Source organism: Patiria miniata, unplaced genomic scaffold (assembly GCF_015706575.1).
Source record: "Patiria miniata isolate m_02_andy unplaced genomic scaffold, ASM1570657v1 HiC_scaffold_10, whole genome shotgun sequence".
Lineage (NCBI taxonomy): Eukaryota > Metazoa > Echinodermata > Asteroidea > Valvatida > Asterinidae > Patiria > Patiria miniata.
In genome coordinates, this window is record NW_024037048.1 from 10,744,163 (window position 1) to 10,766,383 (window position 22,221).

A 22,221-nucleotide genomic window follows, 5' to 3' on the forward strand; every position below is an offset into this window, starting at 1 on the left:
GTACCGCTAGAGGCGATCATCAACAGTCGCCCCCAGCGGTACGTACCGCCGGAGGCGACCATCAACAGTCGCCCCCAGCGGTACGTACCGCTTGAGGCGACCATCAATAGTCGCCCCCAGCGGTACGTACCGCTAGAGGCGATCATCAACAGTCGCCCCCATCGGTACGTACCGCCGGAGGCGACCATCAACAGTCGCCCCCAGCGGTACGTACCGCTTGAGGCGACCATCAATAGTCGCCCCCAGCGGTACGTACCGCTGGAGGCGACCATCAACGAGTCGCCCCCAGAGGTCCGTACCGCTAGAGGCGATCAACCGACGCCCCTAGCGGTACGTACCGCTGGAGGCGACCATCAACAGTCGCCCCCAGCGGTACGAGAGAAAAATTCAAAACGGAATTTGATCGCCCCTAAGTAACGTACGACTAGATTCGACCATCAACAGTCGCCCCCAGAGGTACGTACCGCTAGAGGCGACCATCAATACTCGCCCCCAGCGGTACGTACCGCTAGAGGCGATCATCAACAGTCGCCCCCAGCGGTACGTACCGCCGGAGGCGACCATCAACAGTCGCCCCCAGCGGTACGTACCGCTTGAGGCGACCATCACTAGTCGCCCCCAGCGGTACGTACCGCTAGAGGCGACCATCAATAGTCGCCCCCAGCGGTACGTACCGCTGGAGGCGACCATCAACGAGTCGCCCCCAGAGGTCCGTACCGCTAGAGGCGATCAACCGACGCCCCTAGCGGTACGTACCGCTGGAGGCGACCATCAATAGTCGCCCCCAGCGGTACGTCCTGCTAGAGGCGACCATCACTGATAGTCGCCCCCAGCAGTACGTACCGCTGGAGGCGACCATCAACTAGTCGCCCCTAGAGGTACAGGTACATTGCACCTAGAGTAACGTACCACCCCCCCCCCCCCCCCCCCCCCGCCGTAACAAATATCTGGGGCGACCATTTATAGTCGCCCCTAGAGGTATGTACCCAATATATAACTGGAAGTCTGAGTACCGTATTGCTGGACGAGGGAACTATATAAAAAAAAAAAATAGAAATGGCATTTTACTCTTTTTAATAAAAATTATTATCAAGTAAAAATGAATAAAATACACCACTTGGCGCGCGTGTGCTATTCTGCCAAGGTTTTTCAATCAATAGTCGCCCCCAGCGGTACGTACCGCCAGAGGCGACCATCAATAGTGCCCCCACCGGTACGTACCGCTTGAGGCGACCATCAATAGTCGCCCCCAGCGGTACGTACGTACCGCTAGAGGCGATCAACAGGGTACTATATAAAATATCAATAGTGGCCCCCAGCGACTGTTGCAAAGGTTTGTTGATGGTCGCCTCTAGCGGTACGTACGTACCGCTTTGATGGTCGTACCGACTATTGATGGTCGCCTCTACGAAAAACCTTGGCAGAATAGCACACGCGCGCCAAGATTTTGTTGCGCAATAACTTTATACAGTCGCCCCCCCCCCCCCCCCCCCCCCCGCGGTACGTACCGCTAGAGGCGACCATCAATAGTCGCCCCCAGCGGTACATACCGCTAGAGGCGACCATCAACAGTCGCCCCCAGCGGTACGTACCGCTGGAGGCGACCATCAACTGGTCGCCCCTAGAGGTACAGGTACATTGCACCTAATGTAACGTACCACCCCCCCCCCCCCCCCCCCCCCCCACCGGAACGAATATCTGGGGCGACCATTTACAGTCGCCCCTAGAGGTATGTACCCAATATATAACTGGGAGTCTGAGTACCGTATTGCTGGACGAGGGTACTATATAAAATAAAATAAAATAAAAATGGCATGTTACTCTTTTTAATAAAAATAATTATCAAGTAAAAATCAATAAATACGCCACTTGGTACTCAGTACCTGAGTTTGTTGGGTTCAAAATATAAAGTTATTGCGCGTGTGTGCTATTCTGCCAAGGTTTTTCGTGGGAACTGGAGGTGACCGCTGGAGGCGACCATCAACAGTCACCCCCAGCTGGGGGCGACTATTGATGGTCGCCTCTCTCTCTCAGGTTGCCTACCAGTGGGCTATTGCGCTCTGTTTGCATACCCCCCCCCCCCGCCGGAACGAATATCTGGTGCGACCATTTGTAGTCGCCCCTAGAGGTATGCACCCAATATAACTGGGAGTCTGAGTACCGTATTGCTGGGCGAGGGTACTTTATAAAATAAAATAAAATAGAAATGCCATGTTACTCTTTTTAATAAAAATAATTATCATGTAAAAATCAATAAATACGCCACTTGGTACTCAGTACCTGAGTTTGTTGGGTTCAAAATATAAAGTTATTGCGCGTGTGTGCTATTCTGCCAAGGTTTTTCGTGGGAACTGGAGGTGACCGCTGGAGGCGACCATCAACAGTCGCCCCCAGCTGGGGGCGACTATTGATGGTCGCCTCTCTCTCTCAGGTTGCCTACCAGTGGGCTATTGCGCTCTGTTTGCATACCCCCCCCCCCCCCCGCCGGAACGAATATCTGGTGCGACCATTTGTAGTCGCCCCTAGAGGTATGCACCCAATATAACTGGGAGTCTGAGTACCGTATTGCTGGGCGAGGGTACTTTATAAAATAAAATAAAATAGAAATGCCATGTTACTCTTTTTAATAAAAATAATTATCATGTAAAAATCAATAAATACGCCACTTGGTACTCAGTACCTGAGTTTGTTGGGTTCAAAATATAAAGTTATTGCGCAACAAAATCTTGGCGCGTGTGTGCTATTCTGCCAAGGTTTTTCGTGGGAACTGGAGGTGACCGCTGGAGGCAACCATCAACAGTCGCCCCCAGCGGTACGTACCGCTGGAGGCGACCATCAATATTCGCCCCCAGCGGTACGTTCGTACCGCTAGAGGCGACCATCAATAGTCGCCCCACGCGGTACGTACGTACCGCTAGTGGCGATCAACAGTCGCCCCCAGCAGTACGTACCGCTGGAGGCGGTCAACAGTCGCCCCAGCGGTACGTACCGCTGGAGGAAACCATCAACAGTCGCCCACAGCGGTACGTACCGCTGGAGGAAACCACCAACAGTCGCCCATAGCGGTACGTAACGCTTGAGGCGACACATCAATAGTCGCCCCCAGCGGTACGTAACGCTTGACATTAGAGACACACTCTCGGAAAAAATGGTTCGGATAACATTGTTAACTTATTTCTTATGATGGGACTGCGGTTTGGCCGAAGTCAATTGAGCGTGATCGGCTGACTGATAAGGTTTACGTACAAAACCCCAAGACAACGAGGTTTTTGTATAGAAAGCTGCTGGACCACATTTTGCGAGAGTGTGTCCGTAATGCTTGAAGCCTGCCGGTAATGCTGAGCCTGCATACTGCCAAAGTTACAAGTGGCATCCCTACATGATTTTCTCGTGCAAATAGGACCCATTTTGGACCCTAATTTTATCAAATCTGCTCTAAGATAATAGCCCAAAAGCTAGGGAGATGATCCTCGGCTATATTCGCACGATTCCACCGATTTTTAAACTAGACGGTCTCGTTTTTTGCAAAAAATTGTGGGGGCACTTTTTATGCAAATTTACGACGCGGACGCGTAGAAATTTTGAAACCCTAATCAAATTTATTGCGCCCGCTGTTGGTCTTATTGCGCCATTCTGATATATCTTCTAATTAGCCCCCCCCCCCCCTACAGCCACCCCCCCCCCCCCACCACCACACCGAAAAATAATGGTAATTAAATACTGTTAAAAATGTGCTCGTTTATTCAGAAATTCATGAAGCATATTCAAACTGATTGGATGTTTCCAAAGTGTCTTTCCCATTTGCAAAAGTTCTTTTTAAAAGCCCATCAACCATTAGAGACACACTCTCGGAAAAAATGGTTCGGATAACATTGTTAACTTATTTCTTATGATGGGACTGCGGTTTGGCCGAAGTCAATTGAGCGTGATCGGCTGACTGATAAGGTTTACGTACAAAACCCCAAGACAACGAGGTTTTTGTATAGAAAGCTGCTGGACCACATTTTGCGAGAGTGTGTCCGTAATGGAGGCGACCATCAATAGTCGCCCCCAGCGGTAGGAACCGCTAGAGGCGACCATCAATAGTTGATCGCCTCTAGCGGTACGTACGTACCGCTGGAGGCGACTATTGATGGTCACCTCTAGCGGTACGGACCTCTGGGGGCGACTAGTTGATGGTCGCCTCCAGCTGTACGTACCGCTGGGGGCGACTATTGATGGTTGCCTCTAGCGGTACGTACGACTATTGATGGTCGCCTATAGCGGTACGTACCGCTGGGGGCGACTATTGATGGTCACCTCTAGCGGTACGTACGACTATTGATGGTCGCCTATAGCGGTACGTACCGCTGGGGGCGACTATTGATGGTTGCCTCAAGTGGTACGTACCGCTGGGGGCGACTGTTGATGGTTTCCTCCAGCGGTACGTACCGCTGGGGCGACTGTTGAACGCCTCCAGCGGTACGTACTTCTGGGGGCGACTGTTGATCGCCTCTAGCGGTACGTACGTACCGCTGGAAGCGACTATTGATGGTCGCCTCTAGCGGTACGTACCGCTGGGGGCGACTGTTGATGGTCGCCTCCAGCGGTCGCCTACAGTTGCCACGAAAAACCTTGGCAGAATAGCACACGCGCGCCAAGATTTTGTTGCCCAATAACTTTATATTTTAAATCCAACAAATTAAGGTATGGAAACATACAGCCCAGTGGTAGGCAACCTGAGAGAGAGAGGTAGGCAACCTGGTCGGTGCTCAACCGAGAGGTCCGGGTTGGAGACCCACTGAGTACCAAGTGGCGTATTTTATTCATTTTTACTTGATAATTATTTTTATTAAAAAGAGTAAAATGCCATTTCTATTTTCTTTTCTTTTATATAGTCCTCGTCCAGCGATACGGTACTCAGACTCCCAGTTATATATTGGGTACATACCTCTAGGGGCGACTATAAATGGTCGCCCCAGATATTCGTTCCGGCGGGGGGGGGGGGGGGGGGGTACGTTACTCTAGGTGCAATGTACCTGTACCTCTAGGGGCGATGGTCGCCTCCAGCGGTACGTACCGCTGGGGGCGACTGTTGATGGTCGCCTCTAGCGGTACGTACCGCTGGGGACGACTATTGATGGTCACCTCTAGCGGTACGTACCGCTGGGGGCGACTATTGATGGTCGCCTCTAGCGGTACGTACCGCTGGGGGCGACCATCAACAGTCGCCCCCAGCGGTACGTACCGCTGGAGGCGACCATCGCCCCTAGAGGTACAGGTACATTGCACCTAGAGTCAACGTACTGTTGACTGGTCGCCTCTAGCGGTGCGGACCTCTGGGGGCGACTAGTTGATGGTCGCCTCCAGCGGTACGTACCGCTTGGGGCGACTATTGATGGTCGCCTCTAGCGGTACGTACCGCCGGGGGCGATTGTTGATGGTCGCCTCCAGCGGTACGTACCGCTAGGGGCGACGGTTGATCGCCTCTAGCGGTACGGACCTCTGGGGCGACTCGTTGATCGTCGCCTCCAGCGGTACGTACCGCTGGGGGCGACTATTGATGGTCGCCTCTAGCGGTACGTACCGCTGGGGGCGACTATTGATGGTCGCCTCAAGCGGTACGTACCGCTGGGGGCGACTGTTGATGGTCGCCTCAAGCGGTACGTACCGCTGGGGGCGACTGTTGATGGTCGCCTCTAGCGGTACGTACCGCTGGGGCGAGTATTGATGGTCGCCTCTAGCGGTACGTACCTCTGGGGGTGACTGTTGATGGTCGCCTCTAGCGGTACGTTACTTAGGGGCGACCAAATTCCGTTTTGAATTTTTTCTCTCGTGCTTTTATTGAATATTTAAGCAAGGCTAACCCCTTACCACATGAAGTTTTGATGTTGAACCATTTTTGATAAAAATGCAATGCTAACACCATATTGAATCTTTGATGACAATTGACTTTCGTGCCATTTCCTGCATTAAACGCAAGGCTTACCCCTCACCACATGATCTTTTGATGAAAATTGACGTTCGTACCATTTTTGATTTAAAAAAATGCAATGCTAACCCCTTACCATAGTGAATTTTAGATGGAAATGTACTTTCGTGCCATTTTTGATAAGGGTACTATATAAAACGAAATAAAATGGCATTTTACCCGTTTTTATAGAAATAATTATCAAGTAAAAATAATTAAAATGCGCTGCCGGGTACTCAGCGGGTCTCAAACCCGTTACCTCTCGCTTGAGCGACTACTGTGCATGTGGCGAGCCCTCTATTGAATGATTAAACCTGTGGGTACATTCTCTCTGTGCGAAAATAACAGAATTGTTTAGTTGACAAGGGTTCGGGTAAAATGGCCATGGAAAAAAAGAAACAGAGCAACATCTTTGGAATTTAGGGTTATCGCTCGAAAAGAAGTTGTCTTTTTTTGCCATGAACATTGCTTCACTTGAATTTTCACGTTTAAAACACTATTTATTGTTTCTTTCACATCAAAAGAGGTTTCAGAGTCGTTTGGAGAAAAGTTTTTTGTTGAAAAAAAAATGAAAGGTAATAAAACTCGGAAATACTTTAAATGTCACACTTAAAAAATATAGAGCTTAGTTGTTGCACTTTGCAATTTTATTAAATCCATTCATTCGAAAAACCTTAAACTAGAAAATCATTTTAATTATAGGAAGAAATAAAACAAGACAAACAAATCCAGTGTTGACCTTGTGACAATCATTGAAAAAAATGCAATCATTTCCAAAAACAAGAGCGTGAATTTTGACACCAATATTTGTTAGACAAATTGAAACAATGTTTACAAAAAATTGTACTGTCACATGCAGTTCAAATTTCCTTTCGTAACTTTGATTAAACATACTTGTACATACTTTGAGCAGATCCATTTATATTAAAGAGGGCAATAACGTCTAAGTTTTGCAATTTAAAAACAAGAGGGATGGCAAGTATATTTAAATAGAGTTCTCGTCTACTGTATATTTGAAGTATAGTTGAAGAGTGCAAAATGGAACAATAAATTGTGGGCTTGTGATAGATATGACATTTTTGAAAAACCAATTCAAGAATGTAAATTCTGAGTTCTGAAAAGAAAAAAGAATATATCTCCTCAAAAGCTTTGAACATGGATTTTTATCAGTGGGGATAACGGACAATTTAAACAAAAATGTGACATAATTTTCTTTTCTTTATGAAAAAAACATGTTTTGCATTCAAATATTTTTGTTTTAGACAGTTACATACCCAGTTGAAAGGAAAGAAAGATACTTGAAGTGATACATGATAATATTTGACACATGAATGAGAAATTAGAGTAACTATTCAGTATTTGATTACAAGTACATGTTATTGAGAATATTTTAGAAGGAATTTCTTAAGAAAACATGATAAAGTTCAAAGAATGGAATATTGTTTTGAGAAATCATCTTTTGGGAAAATTTTATTTAAAATGTATTCTTTTTAATTCTGGCAAAAAAAATGAGCTTGCTTTAAACTTGCAGGAAAATTGCCTAAGGGCAAGGCCAAAAAAATAAGTCTTCGGTTTCTTGCCCCCAAATTGGTGCAGCAACGCAGCATTTTAAAATTTTTACTAGTTTTTTTTCCAAATGTCGGCTGATGACTGCAAATGGTGCCCGATTAAATTTAGTGCAAAATATATGTGAGCGCAAATGGGCAACAAAAAGTTTATACTTGATCGTAACCCCATCTAAAAACACGTTAAAATTGTGCAGCAGCAGGATTCAAACCAGTGAGTTTGGCGGTTTTGAGACAACATCTTACAATGAAAATTTATACTAATTTTGCCAATGCGCATGGCTACGATGACACGCGAGCGCATACCAGAAACCGGAGGCTTTTTTTTTTGCCTAAAGAACTTGAGACCAAATTCCAACACGATTTCTGGTCAGATATTCCATTCAACAGATAATCGCGTCAAAAATGTAGGGGAAATCGTGGTCACAAAATATGATTTTTTTTTCCCCAATCAATAAACCAGTAATTTTTGCTCAAACCTTCATAATAATAGTTTTTTGAACATTGATTGAAACTCGTCTTACATTGTAGGGCATTTCTGAGTCATTTGGGGGCAAGTCCTGTTTTGGCAAAAATTTCATAAAAAACGTAAGGTTAACCCTTTGCAATTTGTTGAGTTTTGGTCAAAAAACAAAATGACTTGAATCTAAAAGAGCGAGCTTTGAAGAAAATTTAAAACTGCAATACTGCAATTTGTAATGAGTTTTGGTAAAAAAAAATACTTGAAACTAAAAGAGCGATCTTTGAAGAAAGTTTAACACTTCACCTTGAAGAAATACACTACAATACAATGGCAAAATTATCTCTAGGAATTTGGTCTAAGGGCACACAATCACCCCCTCTTGACCAACTTAGCCCCGCCCTTTATCAACTACTCCTTACTTCCCACACAAATAAGCAATGCTTAGAATCAGGAATTGAAGGCGACGTGTTGACGCATCTATGGCGTGCATCGTTCTATGAAACGTGGGTAGAAGCAGACGTCCCTGATATGCATGCGGTTTAGGATCCAGGTCAAGAATCGTTCCAGTCCAAGACCGTAGCCTCCGTGAGGACAGGTACCGTACTTCCTCTGTGGAGGGAATAAACACAAGAAATCTTCATTACGCACAAATTTGGTTAAACTAGAGGCCATTAGATGGAACCAGGTTCAATCAAGGACCATAGTATACAAATATAGAATGCTTCGAGTGGTGTAGTAAATCTAGCCGCCTCAGGTTATCCATGGACATTCTATTTTCCCGAGGCGAAGCCAAGGGAAAATTAAATGCTCCATGGATCATCGACGGATGCTAGTTTTACTTCACCACGAGATAAAGCATTCAATATCTGTTTCATAACACTTCACCGACAAATTCTGCTTGGTTTTTAATATTTCAAATTATTAAAATCTGAACACAGTTAAAATGAACTTCTATTTCAATACAAAATAGGTGGGAAACGTATTTCTCTCTTCCAAACGTGGTTTGAAACCACCCCTTCACAAAACGCTGGAATCCAACTCTGTGGCGCACTCTCTTGGGAACAATATGCGCTATGCGCAACGCGCACACCAGCATGCATTTGCACACAAAATAATACCGCGCCATGGTAAAGTACTTTGGTTGCTAATGGTACAGTACTTTGGTTGCTACAGGTATAGTACTTTTGGCTGTCCTCTGAAAGACAGCAAAAATAGAAAGTACCATGTGACTCGCTAGTACAATGACTAGAGTTGTTCGCACTTTAATTTCAGAGCGCATGCGCTACGTACGTCACCAACCAACCACTTGTTAACCATTGGTCCTAGGTTGAACTTGCCCCTAGGTTGAACTTGCCCCTAGGTTGAACTTGCCCCTAGGTTGAACTTGCCCCTAGGTTGAACTTGCCCCTGGTGCACTCAATACTCCTTTTACCAATAAAGTTACCGAAATCTGCAAGCGTATCTCAATTTAGTAGAATGCCAGGAAAATGCTTGTAAAAAAACAACCATGGTTCAATCACATCGATGGCTTCTGGCTTTGAATGTTGGTCATTGGATAAGTCCATTCATACCGGTTTATTTTTCAAGAAGTGATTAATGCAAATTGAAAGCAGCCGAGAATTTGTTAAAGTGTGAAAACTGATCCTTCCTAAAAAATTGGAATTCATTGGAAAAGGGAGTACATAAGCTGACGTTACCTGGTCCGTGTACCAGTAATATGGTGTGGGATCAATCTTGGCTGACTTATACGCCGCCATCAGCTCATCGTAATCCCAGATCCTCATAGATCCGCCAACGATCTCCCCGACGTTGGGCATCAGAACGTCAACCTGAGATAAGAACAAGAACAAATGATAAGACGACAAACAAACAGACACACAGATGTCTGGACTGACAAACAGACAGAGAAAAACTACCAGTTAACGATGACATTTGCTGACACATGACTGCTCTTTTCTCTGTCTTAACGGTGTCAGAGAATCTGACAGACAGATTGTTAGGCCATAATTTTTGGACTTGAAGTTTTTTTTACTATTTAGTTTTACTATTTAGCTTTAAAACATCGTACTTGACCATTTTGACATGCCTCCGTATTAAGCAAACATAATTAATTTCTCAATTACATTAATGATGCAAGGGGCAGGCATCTCAATTAGTGCATTTTGCATTTTCACGAAGAGACATGAACATAGGTGCCCATGAACGCGTACAAAACGTATTCGGTGGAAAGGTGTAAAAGTAGGTCATGTCAGATCTTCATTTTCACGAAGAGCCACACATCTTTATTACATTATCAGTTACGCGCGCTTCTTCCCTATGGAAAAACACATTGAACAGAAAGGGCCTACATGTAGGAAATATGGATTTTCGTTTCCACGAAGGGACACACATCTTGACTAATCAATTTTGGCTAATTAACTATTGTGCTGATTTTAATTACTGGGTTTACATAAACGTTTACCTTTCAAAGAATCATGTGAATGTTTTCTTACTGCATAAAGGTGTTGCGAAGTAGTAGTTTTTGCAGTTTTGAAATAGGCGGAACTTCTCTTGCGATTATCTCGAAAATGTTTTTTCTTCAAAATCCAGAAGTGTGGCTTTTTGTGAAAACGGTGATGAAATTACAGTGTGCCAATGCAACAAGGAAGTGAAAAATGTCGCACTGAAGCCCCAGTCAAACACTAACGGTTGGACCTACGAATATCCACGGTTTACCAAGAATCAATCCATCACGATGAACCATCGAGGCTCGTGGAGAAATCCACTTTCTAAGAATGCACTTCCGTTTCAGGACGGATAGCTACGACTGTTCTAAGGTTTCTCTACAAATACACCATGGTTTGTCAAAAATATGGACAGATTGTGGAAGAATATCAACGGTATTACTAAGAATAATGACGTTAACGCCACGGTTGTCTGCGATTGGGCCACTGATGACCAAGGTTCTCCTACGAATAAAGCATACATATTTGTATTACAGTGGAATGCCGCTATAACGAACATCGTGGGATCCAAAGAAAGTGTTCGTAATAACAATCGTTTGGTATAGCGATTTTGAACCGCTGGTACCCTCATTTGACCGATAGTGAAGTCACTGAACTGGCATTTCTCACATCCCGTGGCTGAACGAGGAGTTGTCACAAACGTTTAGCAACGGGCGGTTTCCCTTTAATCCTTGAGTAAATAATAGCCATGTATCGCTCTTCAACATTCAAAACATGATGTAACCATGGGTGGTTTGATGTTCGGGAATTAAAAGTGGCCCAACAGTGTTTAATACATGTACAACCGGTAGGTTTTTTTTTTTTTAAATGATGTTCGGTATGTTTTGTACATTAAAACCAGAGCCAAGGATGATGTTTGGTATAGCCGAATGTTCGGTACAGCAGTGTTCGGTATAGCGGCGTTCCACTGTACAACCTTTGCAGAATCCTAGCATATCCGGGCATATACAGGACATTCGTAGCAAATTCATAGAGATTTCTACCACGAATGAGCTAAGAATCTCCAAGAATACGTAGGAATTATGACGGTTCACCCCGAAAGTTATGAACAGTTTAAAACCTCTGTAGCCCCTCCACGAATACCCAAGGAAGATGACAGATAATCACGGAGGTACTAAGGATGAGTACGGTACTCCCACGGTTCACTACCACTTTTAAACTGTGGATATCCGTAGCTCCAAACTGTAAATGTGTGAATGGGGCTTAAGGATCCTACATTTATAGAAGGACCCAGATACGAGATTGATAACTCACAGATTCCGTCAGCCTACGGTCCTCTGGACATCGCTGCATGTAGAAGGATTTAATCTCTGCTGGGAATCGACAGAGTAAGATGGGCTGCAATCAAGAAAGAACATTCAAAGATGTTACCAAAAAAAACCCACAAAAGTAATCCATTTAAAAAAAAAACCCACAAAAGTAATCATTTCATTACAAAAGTATACTTGTTGCGGCATGGTAAAAGTGCAGCAAGTTTTATGCTGCATGTAGAAGGATTTAATCTCTGCTGGGAATCGACAGAGTAAGATGGGCTGCAATCAAGAAAGAACATTCAAAGATGTTACTGAAAAAAACCCACAAAAGTAATCCATTTAAAAAAAAAACCCACAAAAGTAATCCATTTCAGTACAAAAGTATACTTGTTGCGGCATGGTAACCGTGGAGGGATGACCACTGCCTGAATCCTGCAAAATCCTGCGGCAGTGACTGTCAATATGTTGAGACTTGGCCAGTGACATCCTGGAGCAGTACGGAGGATTTCAAGCATAATCCAGGCCTATATTTACGCATGGCTGAGCATAAACAACACACGGTCCGGCCCAAGACCTTGACAAAGATTCTTTGGCAAAGATTTTGAAGGATTCAGGGCGGTTAGGGTTAAGGAGATATTTACGTCATTACTTAGACCTTAGGGAGGCACCGGACATTAACCCTAAACAAACTCAACCCATCAAAGCCCAACAGCAGGTGTTGTCAGCAATCTATCAGAATGTCCAACAGTGTTTGTGTACGATTTCCCATGTGGGTGTTGGAATTTGCCGGAATGGGTATGGTTCCTAGTAAATTATGTAAGGGAGTTAAGGAGACATTTCAATGTCTCCCCAACGTCACAACTCCTATTTAGATGCAAAATTTTACCGACGCAAATAGGCTAGATCGATTGCTCATGGTCCAAAGCATAAATATACCAGAATTCGTGGGAGTAGGATAAGGGAAATTGGGGTTAGGGGTTATCAAAATTGGAAACATTTTGTCCACAACCCTATGGGAATGTCCCCCCAAGGCACCATTCCTCGTAATAATAATTATGACGTTATGAAATTCCTCTTTGATTTTTACCTCATTAATTTGGTCCGTCATCTTCCTTTCAGGAGCCTCGGGGATATCCTACAAACGACCGAAAACCAAAAACAAGATTTCATAAATGACTAAATCTTTTCAATTATAGATAGACTGTCATGTTTTAAGTCGTCGTCTAGACGGATTTTACCTATAGTGCCATCTCACTTGCTGGACATATTTTGTCTAATTTTTTTTTTTTTTTAACCATGGATGCTCACATGTTGTAACGAGTCACTGATTTTTGTGACTCGAGTCGAGTCGAGTCATTTTAAAGAAGTGACTCGAGTCGAGTCGAGTCATTAGGTCAAAAGGTCGAGTCGAGTCGAGTCAAATATTTTAGTTCGAGTCAATTCGAGTCTATATTTGAACACTATATACCAAAATTTATAAAAGGAGGCCATAAGTTTAGCCAACGTTCGAATCCAAGAGCTTTATAAGAAATCGCAGAAAACCAATAATGAAACAGCGAATCAGAAAATGTGTTTAAAAGTCTGGTTCCTGGATAGCATTTTGTGCGTTCTAGAACCATGAGGTGGGAGTCTGTGACATGTTGTATATTTGTACATGACTGCTATTCGCAAAGCGAAGTGAGCATAAATTTTGCACCGTAAGTCATTGCAAATACTTTTCGCAAAGTTGTGCTTTTATTTTTGGGACTCAAGTCTTATTAGCCTTCGCTCGAGCTGAGTCGAGTCTTCTGATGACGGACTCGAGTTGAGTCGAGTCATATGCTCGCAGTGACTCGAGTTGAGTCAAGTCATTTACCCTTAGGGACTCGAGTTGAGTCGAGTCTCCAAAATTGTGACTCGAGTCGGACTCGAGTCGAGTCATTGACTCGAGTCATTACAACTCTGGGATCAATCACAAACTGAGAAACTAATACATGCATTTGTTACTTCCCGATTGGATTATTGTAACAGTTTATTTTCTGGTTTACACGATTATCAGTTCAAGGAATTGCAACATATTCAGAATGCTACTGCACAACTTGTTAACAGTAGAAAGACGAATCGTCATGCAGATATGACACCCATACCTCAGAACTACATTGGCTTCCGGTTATGGTGCGGGTTGAATTCAACATCCTTTGTATTATTCTTAAACATATCCGCCGTGAGTCAGCGCCACAGTACTAAACTGAGTTGATATCAGCTCGTGTTTTCAACATTGACACTATAAATTGTGATGGGATTAAGCTCAACCTTCCTAAGGTTTGTTCAAAGCCTAGCAAGGCATACGGGTTCGTGCTTTTATCCTTCTATGCACCTACAGAGAAAAGGGATGTTTTGCCAAGCTTGACAAACCCAGTGGTTGAATGGTCAAGACGAGTCAGCAGGCGGTCACATGATCAAAACCCACTCAAGTATGTGAAGATTTTGTACAAGCTCAAAAGAGATTGAAGGTCAAGACTACCTCTCCAAATTCATAGAATGTTCCGTCATCTTTTCGGATGTCGTGTTCTTTAAGGTACGTGATGGCTTCGCTGTAATCCATCCGCCTGAACGGACGCTTGGGAGGCTTGAAATCCTGAAAAGATAAAAGTAGTAAAGACTTCTTTATTTAAGGAGCAGCATCTCCAACTCTCCTCAGTCTCCTGACGATGACTAGAGCAGGCTAGTTGAAACGTTGAGACCAAAGACAAGTTCTTTTAGAACTTAAAGGGAATAATTATTCAGAAATGAATGTGTTTTTTTGTTTACATAACCCCGAGGACAGACACACAAAGGGAAAACAACAGATCCTTTCAGTTCTTGGGAGTTGGGTCTTTTGTTAAAAACAGTCCTCTGTAGTAGGTTTGTGTACTTAGTCTACAGGAGAGTGTTATATTACAGGGACAAGGGAAAACACAAAGCATTGTCCTCGGGAGTACAGTAAAACAAGAGTGGGTGTGCGCACACTACATACACCCCAACGACAGACAGACAAACAGAGAACAACAGATTCTTTGTTGACCTCAATCATTCATTTTTATTGAAAACAGTCCTCGATGTGCGTTTATGTGCTTAATCTATGGGAGAGCAAACAATAAAAAAAAATGTTGGGACTATTGAAGTTCTGCATGCAGCACTTTCAAAATCTAGGATATGAAAGCCCAATTCATAAGATTTCTTTTAGCACAAGAATCATTCAAATCACTCATGTACTTTTCAAGTTACGGAATTTTAAACACAACCACCGTTTTAAAGTTCTGTCTACGTATCACATAAAAATAATTCACACACATGCAGATCCCCACGTGATTTGTTTTCCTTTTGTTATACTGTAAGAACATTACCTTTTCGTGATCCGTGGACAGAACTTAATAACGGTGGTTGTGTTTAAAATTCCGTAACTTGAAAAGTACATGGGTTATTTGAATGATTCTTGTACTAAAAGAAAGCTTATGAATTGGGCTTTCATATCCTAGATTATGCAAGTGCTACATGCAGAACTTCACTAAACTAAGAGTCCTGACATTTGGGTTTTACTTTTTTGGAATCACCCTGTATTACAGGGACATTGAAGGAAAACACAATAGGTTGCCCTTGGGCATTATCCTAAACACGACTGTGTTTTCTCTTGCTGTTTTTGGGGGACAAGGGAGTACAGTGGAAAGCTGCTATAACGAACAGCGTTGGATCCACAGAAAGTGTTTGTAATAATGATTGTTCGGTATAGCGATTTTGAACCGCCGGTACCCTCTTTTGACCAATAGTGAACTGGCATTTCTCACGAGTGGTTTTCCCTTTTATTCCTTGGGGAAATAATAGCCATCTATTGCTCTTCAACAGTCAAACATGATGTAACTATGGGTCGTTTGATGTTCGGGAATTCAAAAGTGGCCCAAATAGTGTTTAATACATGTACAACCGGTAGATTTTTTGTTAATCTGATGACTTTATTTCAACAACAATGTTCGGTACGTTTTGTACATTAAAACCGGGAGCCAAGGATGATGTTCGGTATAGCCGAATGTTCGGTATAGCGGTGTTCAGTATAGCAGCGTTCCACTATATTGGGTTCTGGAAATGTCAACAACAGCTTTTTGTAGAAAGCACTTTTTCATTGTATCTCACCGGGTTGAATTCCATGATGAGAGGTCCAATTGGGGAAGCCAGGGCTTTGTCCACAGTGTCACAGATAAGATCCTCCAATCGAGTGAGTAAATCATCAAAGGTGATGAAGGGACATTCCGCCTCAATGTGGGTATACCTACATCGGGGGATAGAAAGCAATCATTACATCACACTAAGTTAAAGTGATGGACATTCTACCTCAATGTGAGTAAACTTGCAGTGGGGATACAAGGAATATCATTGCACCCATCAGAAAGGTATACCTGCATTGGGGGATAAACAAAATATTATGGCCCACTTGAGAGATCTTCCAAGCGATGATGAGTGGACATTCTACCTCAATGTGGGTATACCTCCCTTGAGGAATAAACGGAATATTGCTCAATCTGTGGGTTTGAATCAGGTCCATCATAGAGATTTCATGTAGTGTGATATCAAGGATCTTTTGAAATATCCTTACCAATCAAAAACTCTCATTTCAACCTCAGCACAGCTCTGTCTTATTTTATTTTGCCAGGGTTTTATTCATTTTTGTAAGAACCAGTCATAGCTGACTCAACTTTGGCGATGAAATAAATAGGACTGACTTACTCTGCTACATGGCGCCTGGTGCGGGACAACTCGGCACGGTAGGACTGAGAGATGCAGAAGACGTCACCTAGCGATGGTAGAGCAGTCTCTAAGTAGAGCTGAGAGGATTGAGTCAGGTAGGCCTAGACAAGAGATGAGATGGTCATAATGATTTGGGTAGGAGGGGGAAGGGTAAGATTGAGAGATATAGAAGACGTCACCTAGCTATGGTAGAGTAGTCTCTAAGTAGAGCTGAGAGGATTGAGTCAGGTAGGTCTAGACAAGAGATGAGATAGTCATCATGATTTGGGTAGGAAGGGGGAAGGGTAAGATTGAGAGATGCAGAAGACGTCACCTAGCTATGGTAGAGTAGTCTCTAAATAGAGCTGAGAGCATTGAGTCAGGTAGGTCTAGACAAGAGATGAGATAGTCATCATGATTTGGTTAGGAAGGGGGAAGGGTAAGATTGAGATATGCAGAAGACGTCACCTAGCGATGGTAGAGTAGTCTCTAAGTAGAGCTGAGAGGATTAAGTCAGGTAGGCCTAGACAAGAGATGAGATAGTCATCATGATATGGGTAGGATGGGGGAAGGGTAAGATTGAGAGATACAGAATACGTCACCTAGCGATGGTAGAGCAGTCTCTAAGTAGAGCTGAGAGGATTAAGTCAGGTAGGCCTAGACAAGAGATGAGATGGTCATAATGATTTGGGTAGGAGGGGGGAAGGGTAAGATTGAGAGATACAGAAGACGTCACCTAGCGATGGTAGAGTAGTCTCTAAGTAGAGCTGAGAGGATTGAGTCAGGTAGGTCTAGACAAGAGATGAGATAGTCATCATGATTTGGGTAGGAAGGGGGAAGGGTAAGATTGAGAGATGCAGAAGACGTCACCTAGCTATGGTAGAGTAGTCTCTAAATAGAGCTGAGAGCATTGAGTCAGGTAGGTCTAGACAAGAGATGAGATAGTCATCATGATTTGGTTAGGAAGGGGGAAGGGTAAGATTGAGATATGCAGAAGACGTCACCTAGCGATGGTAGAGTAGTCTCTAAGTAGAGCTGAGAGGATTAAGTCAGGTAGGCCTAGACAAGAGATGAGATAGTCATCATGATTTGGGTAGGATGGGGGAAGGGTAAGATTGAGAGATACAGAATACGTCACCTAGCGATGGTAGAGCAGTCTCTAAGTAGAGCTGAGAGGATTAAGTCAGGTAGGCCTAGACAAGAGATGAGATGGTCATAATGATTTGGGTAGGAGGGGGGAAGGGTAAGATTGAGAGATACAGAAGACGTCACCTAGCGATGGTAGAGTAGTCTCTAAGTAGAGCTGAGAGGATTGAGTCAGGTAGGCCTAGACAAGAGATGAGATAGTCATCATGATTTCAGTGTTCTCCAACTTTGAAAATTAAAGGTTGGCGCTGGGGTCGGCGGGGACTCCTGCGAGCGCGGAGCGCGAAGCCCTTACGGCGTGGGGTCCGGGGCCCGCTTAAGGGCCCCGGGAAAATTTGGATTCTAGATGCTCTGTGGTGCAATCTGAGGCGATTCTCCAGGCCAGTTCCCCCGATTTTTTTAGCATTCAAAAATTTGCTTTTCAACCTAAAGCAGACTTCTCTCAGATCAAATGACACCTTTTTGTAATTTTGAAAAACAAAATGCGCCGTGCGATCGTCATCTTTATTTTCATGTTGCGTTTTGTCGTTGTCATCGTCATTTCCCCCCCAAATTTCCCTCTATTTATGACCTACCTGTGTGTTCTTAAATGTCGCCAACTAGTTTGGTAAGTCAAATAAATTAAAAGTGGATTTTGTTCTCTTTGGGAACCGGGCCCATACACGCTCGCCATTTATAACTTTTGACAATCGGCATGATCGGAACACCATGTACACGCGTGTCATGCCCTCGAGCTCGTTTGCCTCGTACAAAAACGCGTATTATATTGTGTACCGCGCGTGCAAGCACTGAGAAAAAGAAAGTCGGGTGGGCTGCACGTAAGATCTGCCGTACGTACTCCTGCTGGTGTGTGTGTGTACTAATACAGATATATATTTTTGCGGCGGGGTTGTCGCTACCTGAAGTATCGGCACACTCCGGAGCTGGGTATTCAGTTGTCAGTGTGTACATTGATTCAGCAAGATTTTAAGACAACCCCGATCGGGCTGGGATATTTTTGTAATGACATCGAAATACATTGTTAATGTGTGGAAAAACAACTGAAATCAATTATTTTAGTTGTAAATGTACACTGTAGAGTCAAAAAAATTAAACCTGGCGGCAGGATTTTAAAGCTTGGCGGGGACTTTTTAAACATGGCAGGCGCCGCAGAAAGCATGGCGGGGCGCCAGGTTTGTTCTACATGTTGGAGAACACTGTGATTTGGGTAGGATGGGGGACGGGTAAGATTAAGAGATACAGAAGACGTCACCTAGTGATGGTAGATCAGTCTCTAAATAGAGCTGAGAGGATTGAGTCAGGTAGGCCTAGACAAGAGATGAGATGGTCATCATGATTTGGATAGGATGGGGGACAGGTAAGATTGAGAGATACAGAAGACGTCATCTAGTGATGGTAGAGCAGTCTCTAAATAGAGCTGAGAGGATTGAGTCAGGTAGGCCTAGACAAGAGATGAGATGGTCATCATGATTTGGATAGGATGGGGGACAGGTAAGATTGAGAGATACAGAAGACGTCATCTAGTGATGGTAGAGCAGTCTCTAAGTAGAGCTGAGAGGATTGAGTCAGGTAGGCCTAGACAAGAGATGAGATGGTCATCATGATTTGGATAGGATGGGGGACAGGTAAGATTGAGAGATACAGAAGACGTCATCTAGTGATGGTAGAGCAGTCTCTAAGTAGAGCTGAGAGGATTGAGTCAGGTAGGCCAAGACAAGAGATGAGATGGTCATCATGACTTTGGGAGAGGTGTTGGTTAAACAGGGTGGGGAAAAGGATGGCTTCGTTATGCTTTACTCAACTCAGAATTTCTCCATAATAGGAGACAGTGGCCATATTCATGAAACCGTACTAATTAAGCAGCCAACTAGGGCTTAGTAGGATACAAAAAGCCCTGAAGTCTACTATGGAGTTGATGTCTAAAATGCTATTCATGAAATCTTGGAGGAGGAAAACTACCATATTTAAAGAGCCAATTCTGGCACAAACAAAAAAGATTTAGTTGCTAACTAGTGACTCAGAGTTACCCTGGATCAACACTAACTTAAGTAAGAAACTTGGAATGTAACTAATGCTATTCAAGATATAGTCCATCATTTGTAATTTGTGCGTTTTGTTCGTTTGAAGGTACGAAAGAGTTCAAAATCTAATGAAGGATACTGAACAACTAACCTGATGAAGTTTCAGCTCAGCTTCAGCTGTATATTCCGAGAAAAACAGCATTCTAGGATCTCAATTTCAAATCAAAATTTGCTGATTCATGTTTTGAATTGCAGCTATACGCGATGTTACGCACTGATCCGACGAATTATAGCAACTGCGCGCGCCTGAGCGTCATGCCAATGCTTACGCGCGCTGCGCCGAATAACAAAACGAACTACAAATTTAAATTTTCCTACGTTGGAAAGGCCTTCTTTCGTTGATTACTTCAAAATGATAGCTTGCTAGAAAGAATAATTTCACAGGGAGTTTAGTCCACTTACTATCTTTCAACCAAGTATGTTTTTCAACAATAATACGCCAGTTACTTTTTCGGATGGCTGCAAATGATGGACTATAGCTTTAATGCTTCATGAACACCAATTAGTAACCAACTAGGCTTAGTAAGGTTTCATGAATATTGCTCCTAAAAGACAACATACAGAAAGGACAAGGAAAATATCTTTTGCTGTTTTCCTTGATAGCCATGGAACAGGAATACTTACCTGTTCACCAAAGAAGTCAAACTTGAAGAGAGTGGCCCCACCTTCGCATTGAGTTTGGACCATGGTGGGTGGGCAAACCTGACGAAATAATCATAAAAATTCACATTCTATGAAAACTATGGGCACACTGGATTGTCAAATTTCCAAATCCACTACTAAATACAGGGTGAGTAAAAAAACCGAAACCCACATGTCGGGACCATTGTTTTAGTAAAATTCTGCATGTAGCACTTTTAAATCTCAGATATGAGAGCCCAATTCATTAGCTTTCTTTTAGTACAAGAATCATTCAAATCACTCATGTACTTTTCAAGTTACGGACTTTTAAACACAACCACCGTTTTAAAGTTCTGTCCACGGATCACAAAAAGGCAAGTGTTCTTTCAGCAAAACCACAACAAATCACATAGGGATGTGTGTGAATTGTTTTCGTTTTGCTGAACGCAAACCTTTTTTGTGATCCGTGGACTGAACTTTAAAACGGTGGCTGTGTTTACAATTTTGTAACTTGAAAATTACGCGAGTGATTTGAATGATTCTTGTACTAAAAGAAAGCTTATGAATTGGGCTTTCATATCCTTGATTTTGAAAGTGCTACATGCAGAACTTCACTAAAACAATAGTCCAGACATTTGGGTTTCGTTTTTTTTTATTCGCCCTGTACACCCAAATGCCGAGACCAAACATTTTTCCATCGATGCTTCAACCAGTTCGCATCGGATGACGTGATAACACGCACTGGCTGTTCTATACACAGGCACGGCTGATGGGTTAAGACGTTAAGATTGCCTCGACTCGCCTCTGGGTGATATCTAAACATGCTAAACCCTCGTGCCTTTTGTAAACACACACACAAAGTCTGTGAAGTCTGTGGAGGCTTGAATTGGCTGTTGTACACAGCCTATTGTTCTACAATTTAGGCTCCAGTGTACATCTTAGAGTGTTGAAACAAGGTTTTGGCAAGAAATATCGTACAAATACTGTTGAAATGACTCCTGCGAATCAGTATTTGTGGCGTTTGGCTGTATATCAGCAGTTGGCTGGAAAATTGTGTCTTTTGCGAGAATCAACATTTTCAGCAAAAAATTATCCCGGCGCAAAGTGGTTAAGAGTGTGATCCTCAGTTGGTCTTTTCATTATTAGTCCTAACCAAAATCAAATGATTCTGTTGTTTTGTTGTGCGTCCTTTTTTTCATAACTGCATACTAAATAAAAAAAAAATCAAACATTGCAGTCCATCTCCTAAACTATTAACGCTTGTGAAAAATGACACAGAACTCACAATTTTTTTTTACCAACAAAAAGATTTCAATATTGGAAATGATAAAGTCTACATACCTCAATGTAACCACTGTTGAAATAGTGTTCGCGGAAACTACAAGGAATCAAATGCAAAATGGATGATTTTGTTAACAACAAACTTCATTGATGATCAATGCAAACGGAAGTCTACAACATTTGAGCAAACATGAAAAAATACTTGAATATGAACACGACATTTCAAAAGTGCTCTTTTTTGTCGGATCTGGTGATGATTATGTTATTTTATACAATTTCATGAGAATTGGACTTACCACTGAGCCACAGTGGACCTGACTCTCATAATCTTTGAAAGCTGTGAAACAAATCATACAAGGAAATTATACAAATTGAAATCATTCACAATTATGTATACACATTGCAAAATTACTGAAAAGACCTACATTAATCCTTAAACTCCCTAGGCATTTTTGCTAGGATGCAACTTCGATCCTACAAAATCCTCCAACTGCATTCAGCATCCAGCCTCAATCCTGCAAAATCCTCCGCTTTTTCTTGAATGTGGTCCTTGGAGGGGTGACCACTGCCTCAATCCTGCAAAATCCTCCAGTAATCGCTGTCAAGATGTTGAGGCAGAG

General features: G+C 43.2%; 1 protein-coding gene across 4 annotated transcripts in view; it reads right to left on the reverse strand.

Moving 5' to 3' along the window:
• Positions 1–6,569: 6,569 nt before the first annotated feature.
• Positions 6,570–22,221, reverse strand: part of LOC119737852 (asparagine--tRNA ligase, cytoplasmic-like) — a 36,952-nt gene continuing 21,300 nt past the window's right edge. For 2 of the 4 annotated variants that reach the window (XM_038212492.1, XM_038212508.1), the window contains 10 exons: positions 21,898–21,938; positions 21,662–21,698; positions 20,324–20,401; positions 16,473–16,594; positions 15,882–16,017; positions 14,239–14,352; positions 12,823–12,870; positions 11,737–11,820; positions 9,676–9,807; positions 6,570–8,587 (listed from right to left, as the gene is read on the reverse strand). In XM_038212492.1, coding sequence (XP_038068420.1) covers positions 8,456–8,587; positions 9,676–9,807; positions 11,737–11,820; positions 12,823–12,870; positions 14,239–14,352; positions 15,882–16,017; positions 16,473–16,594; positions 20,324–20,401; positions 21,662–21,698; positions 21,898–21,938 — 924 coding nt within the window. In that variant the 3' untranslated portion in view covers positions 6,570–8,455. Of the gene's footprint in view, positions 8,588–9,675; positions 9,808–11,736; positions 11,821–11,969; positions 12,015–12,822; positions 12,871–14,238; positions 14,353–15,881; positions 16,018–16,065; positions 16,235–16,472; positions 16,595–20,323; positions 20,402–21,661; positions 21,699–21,897; positions 21,939–22,221 lie in introns of those variants that run through there. The other 2 variants (XM_038212484.1, XM_038212499.1) reach the window with 2 other exon arrangements.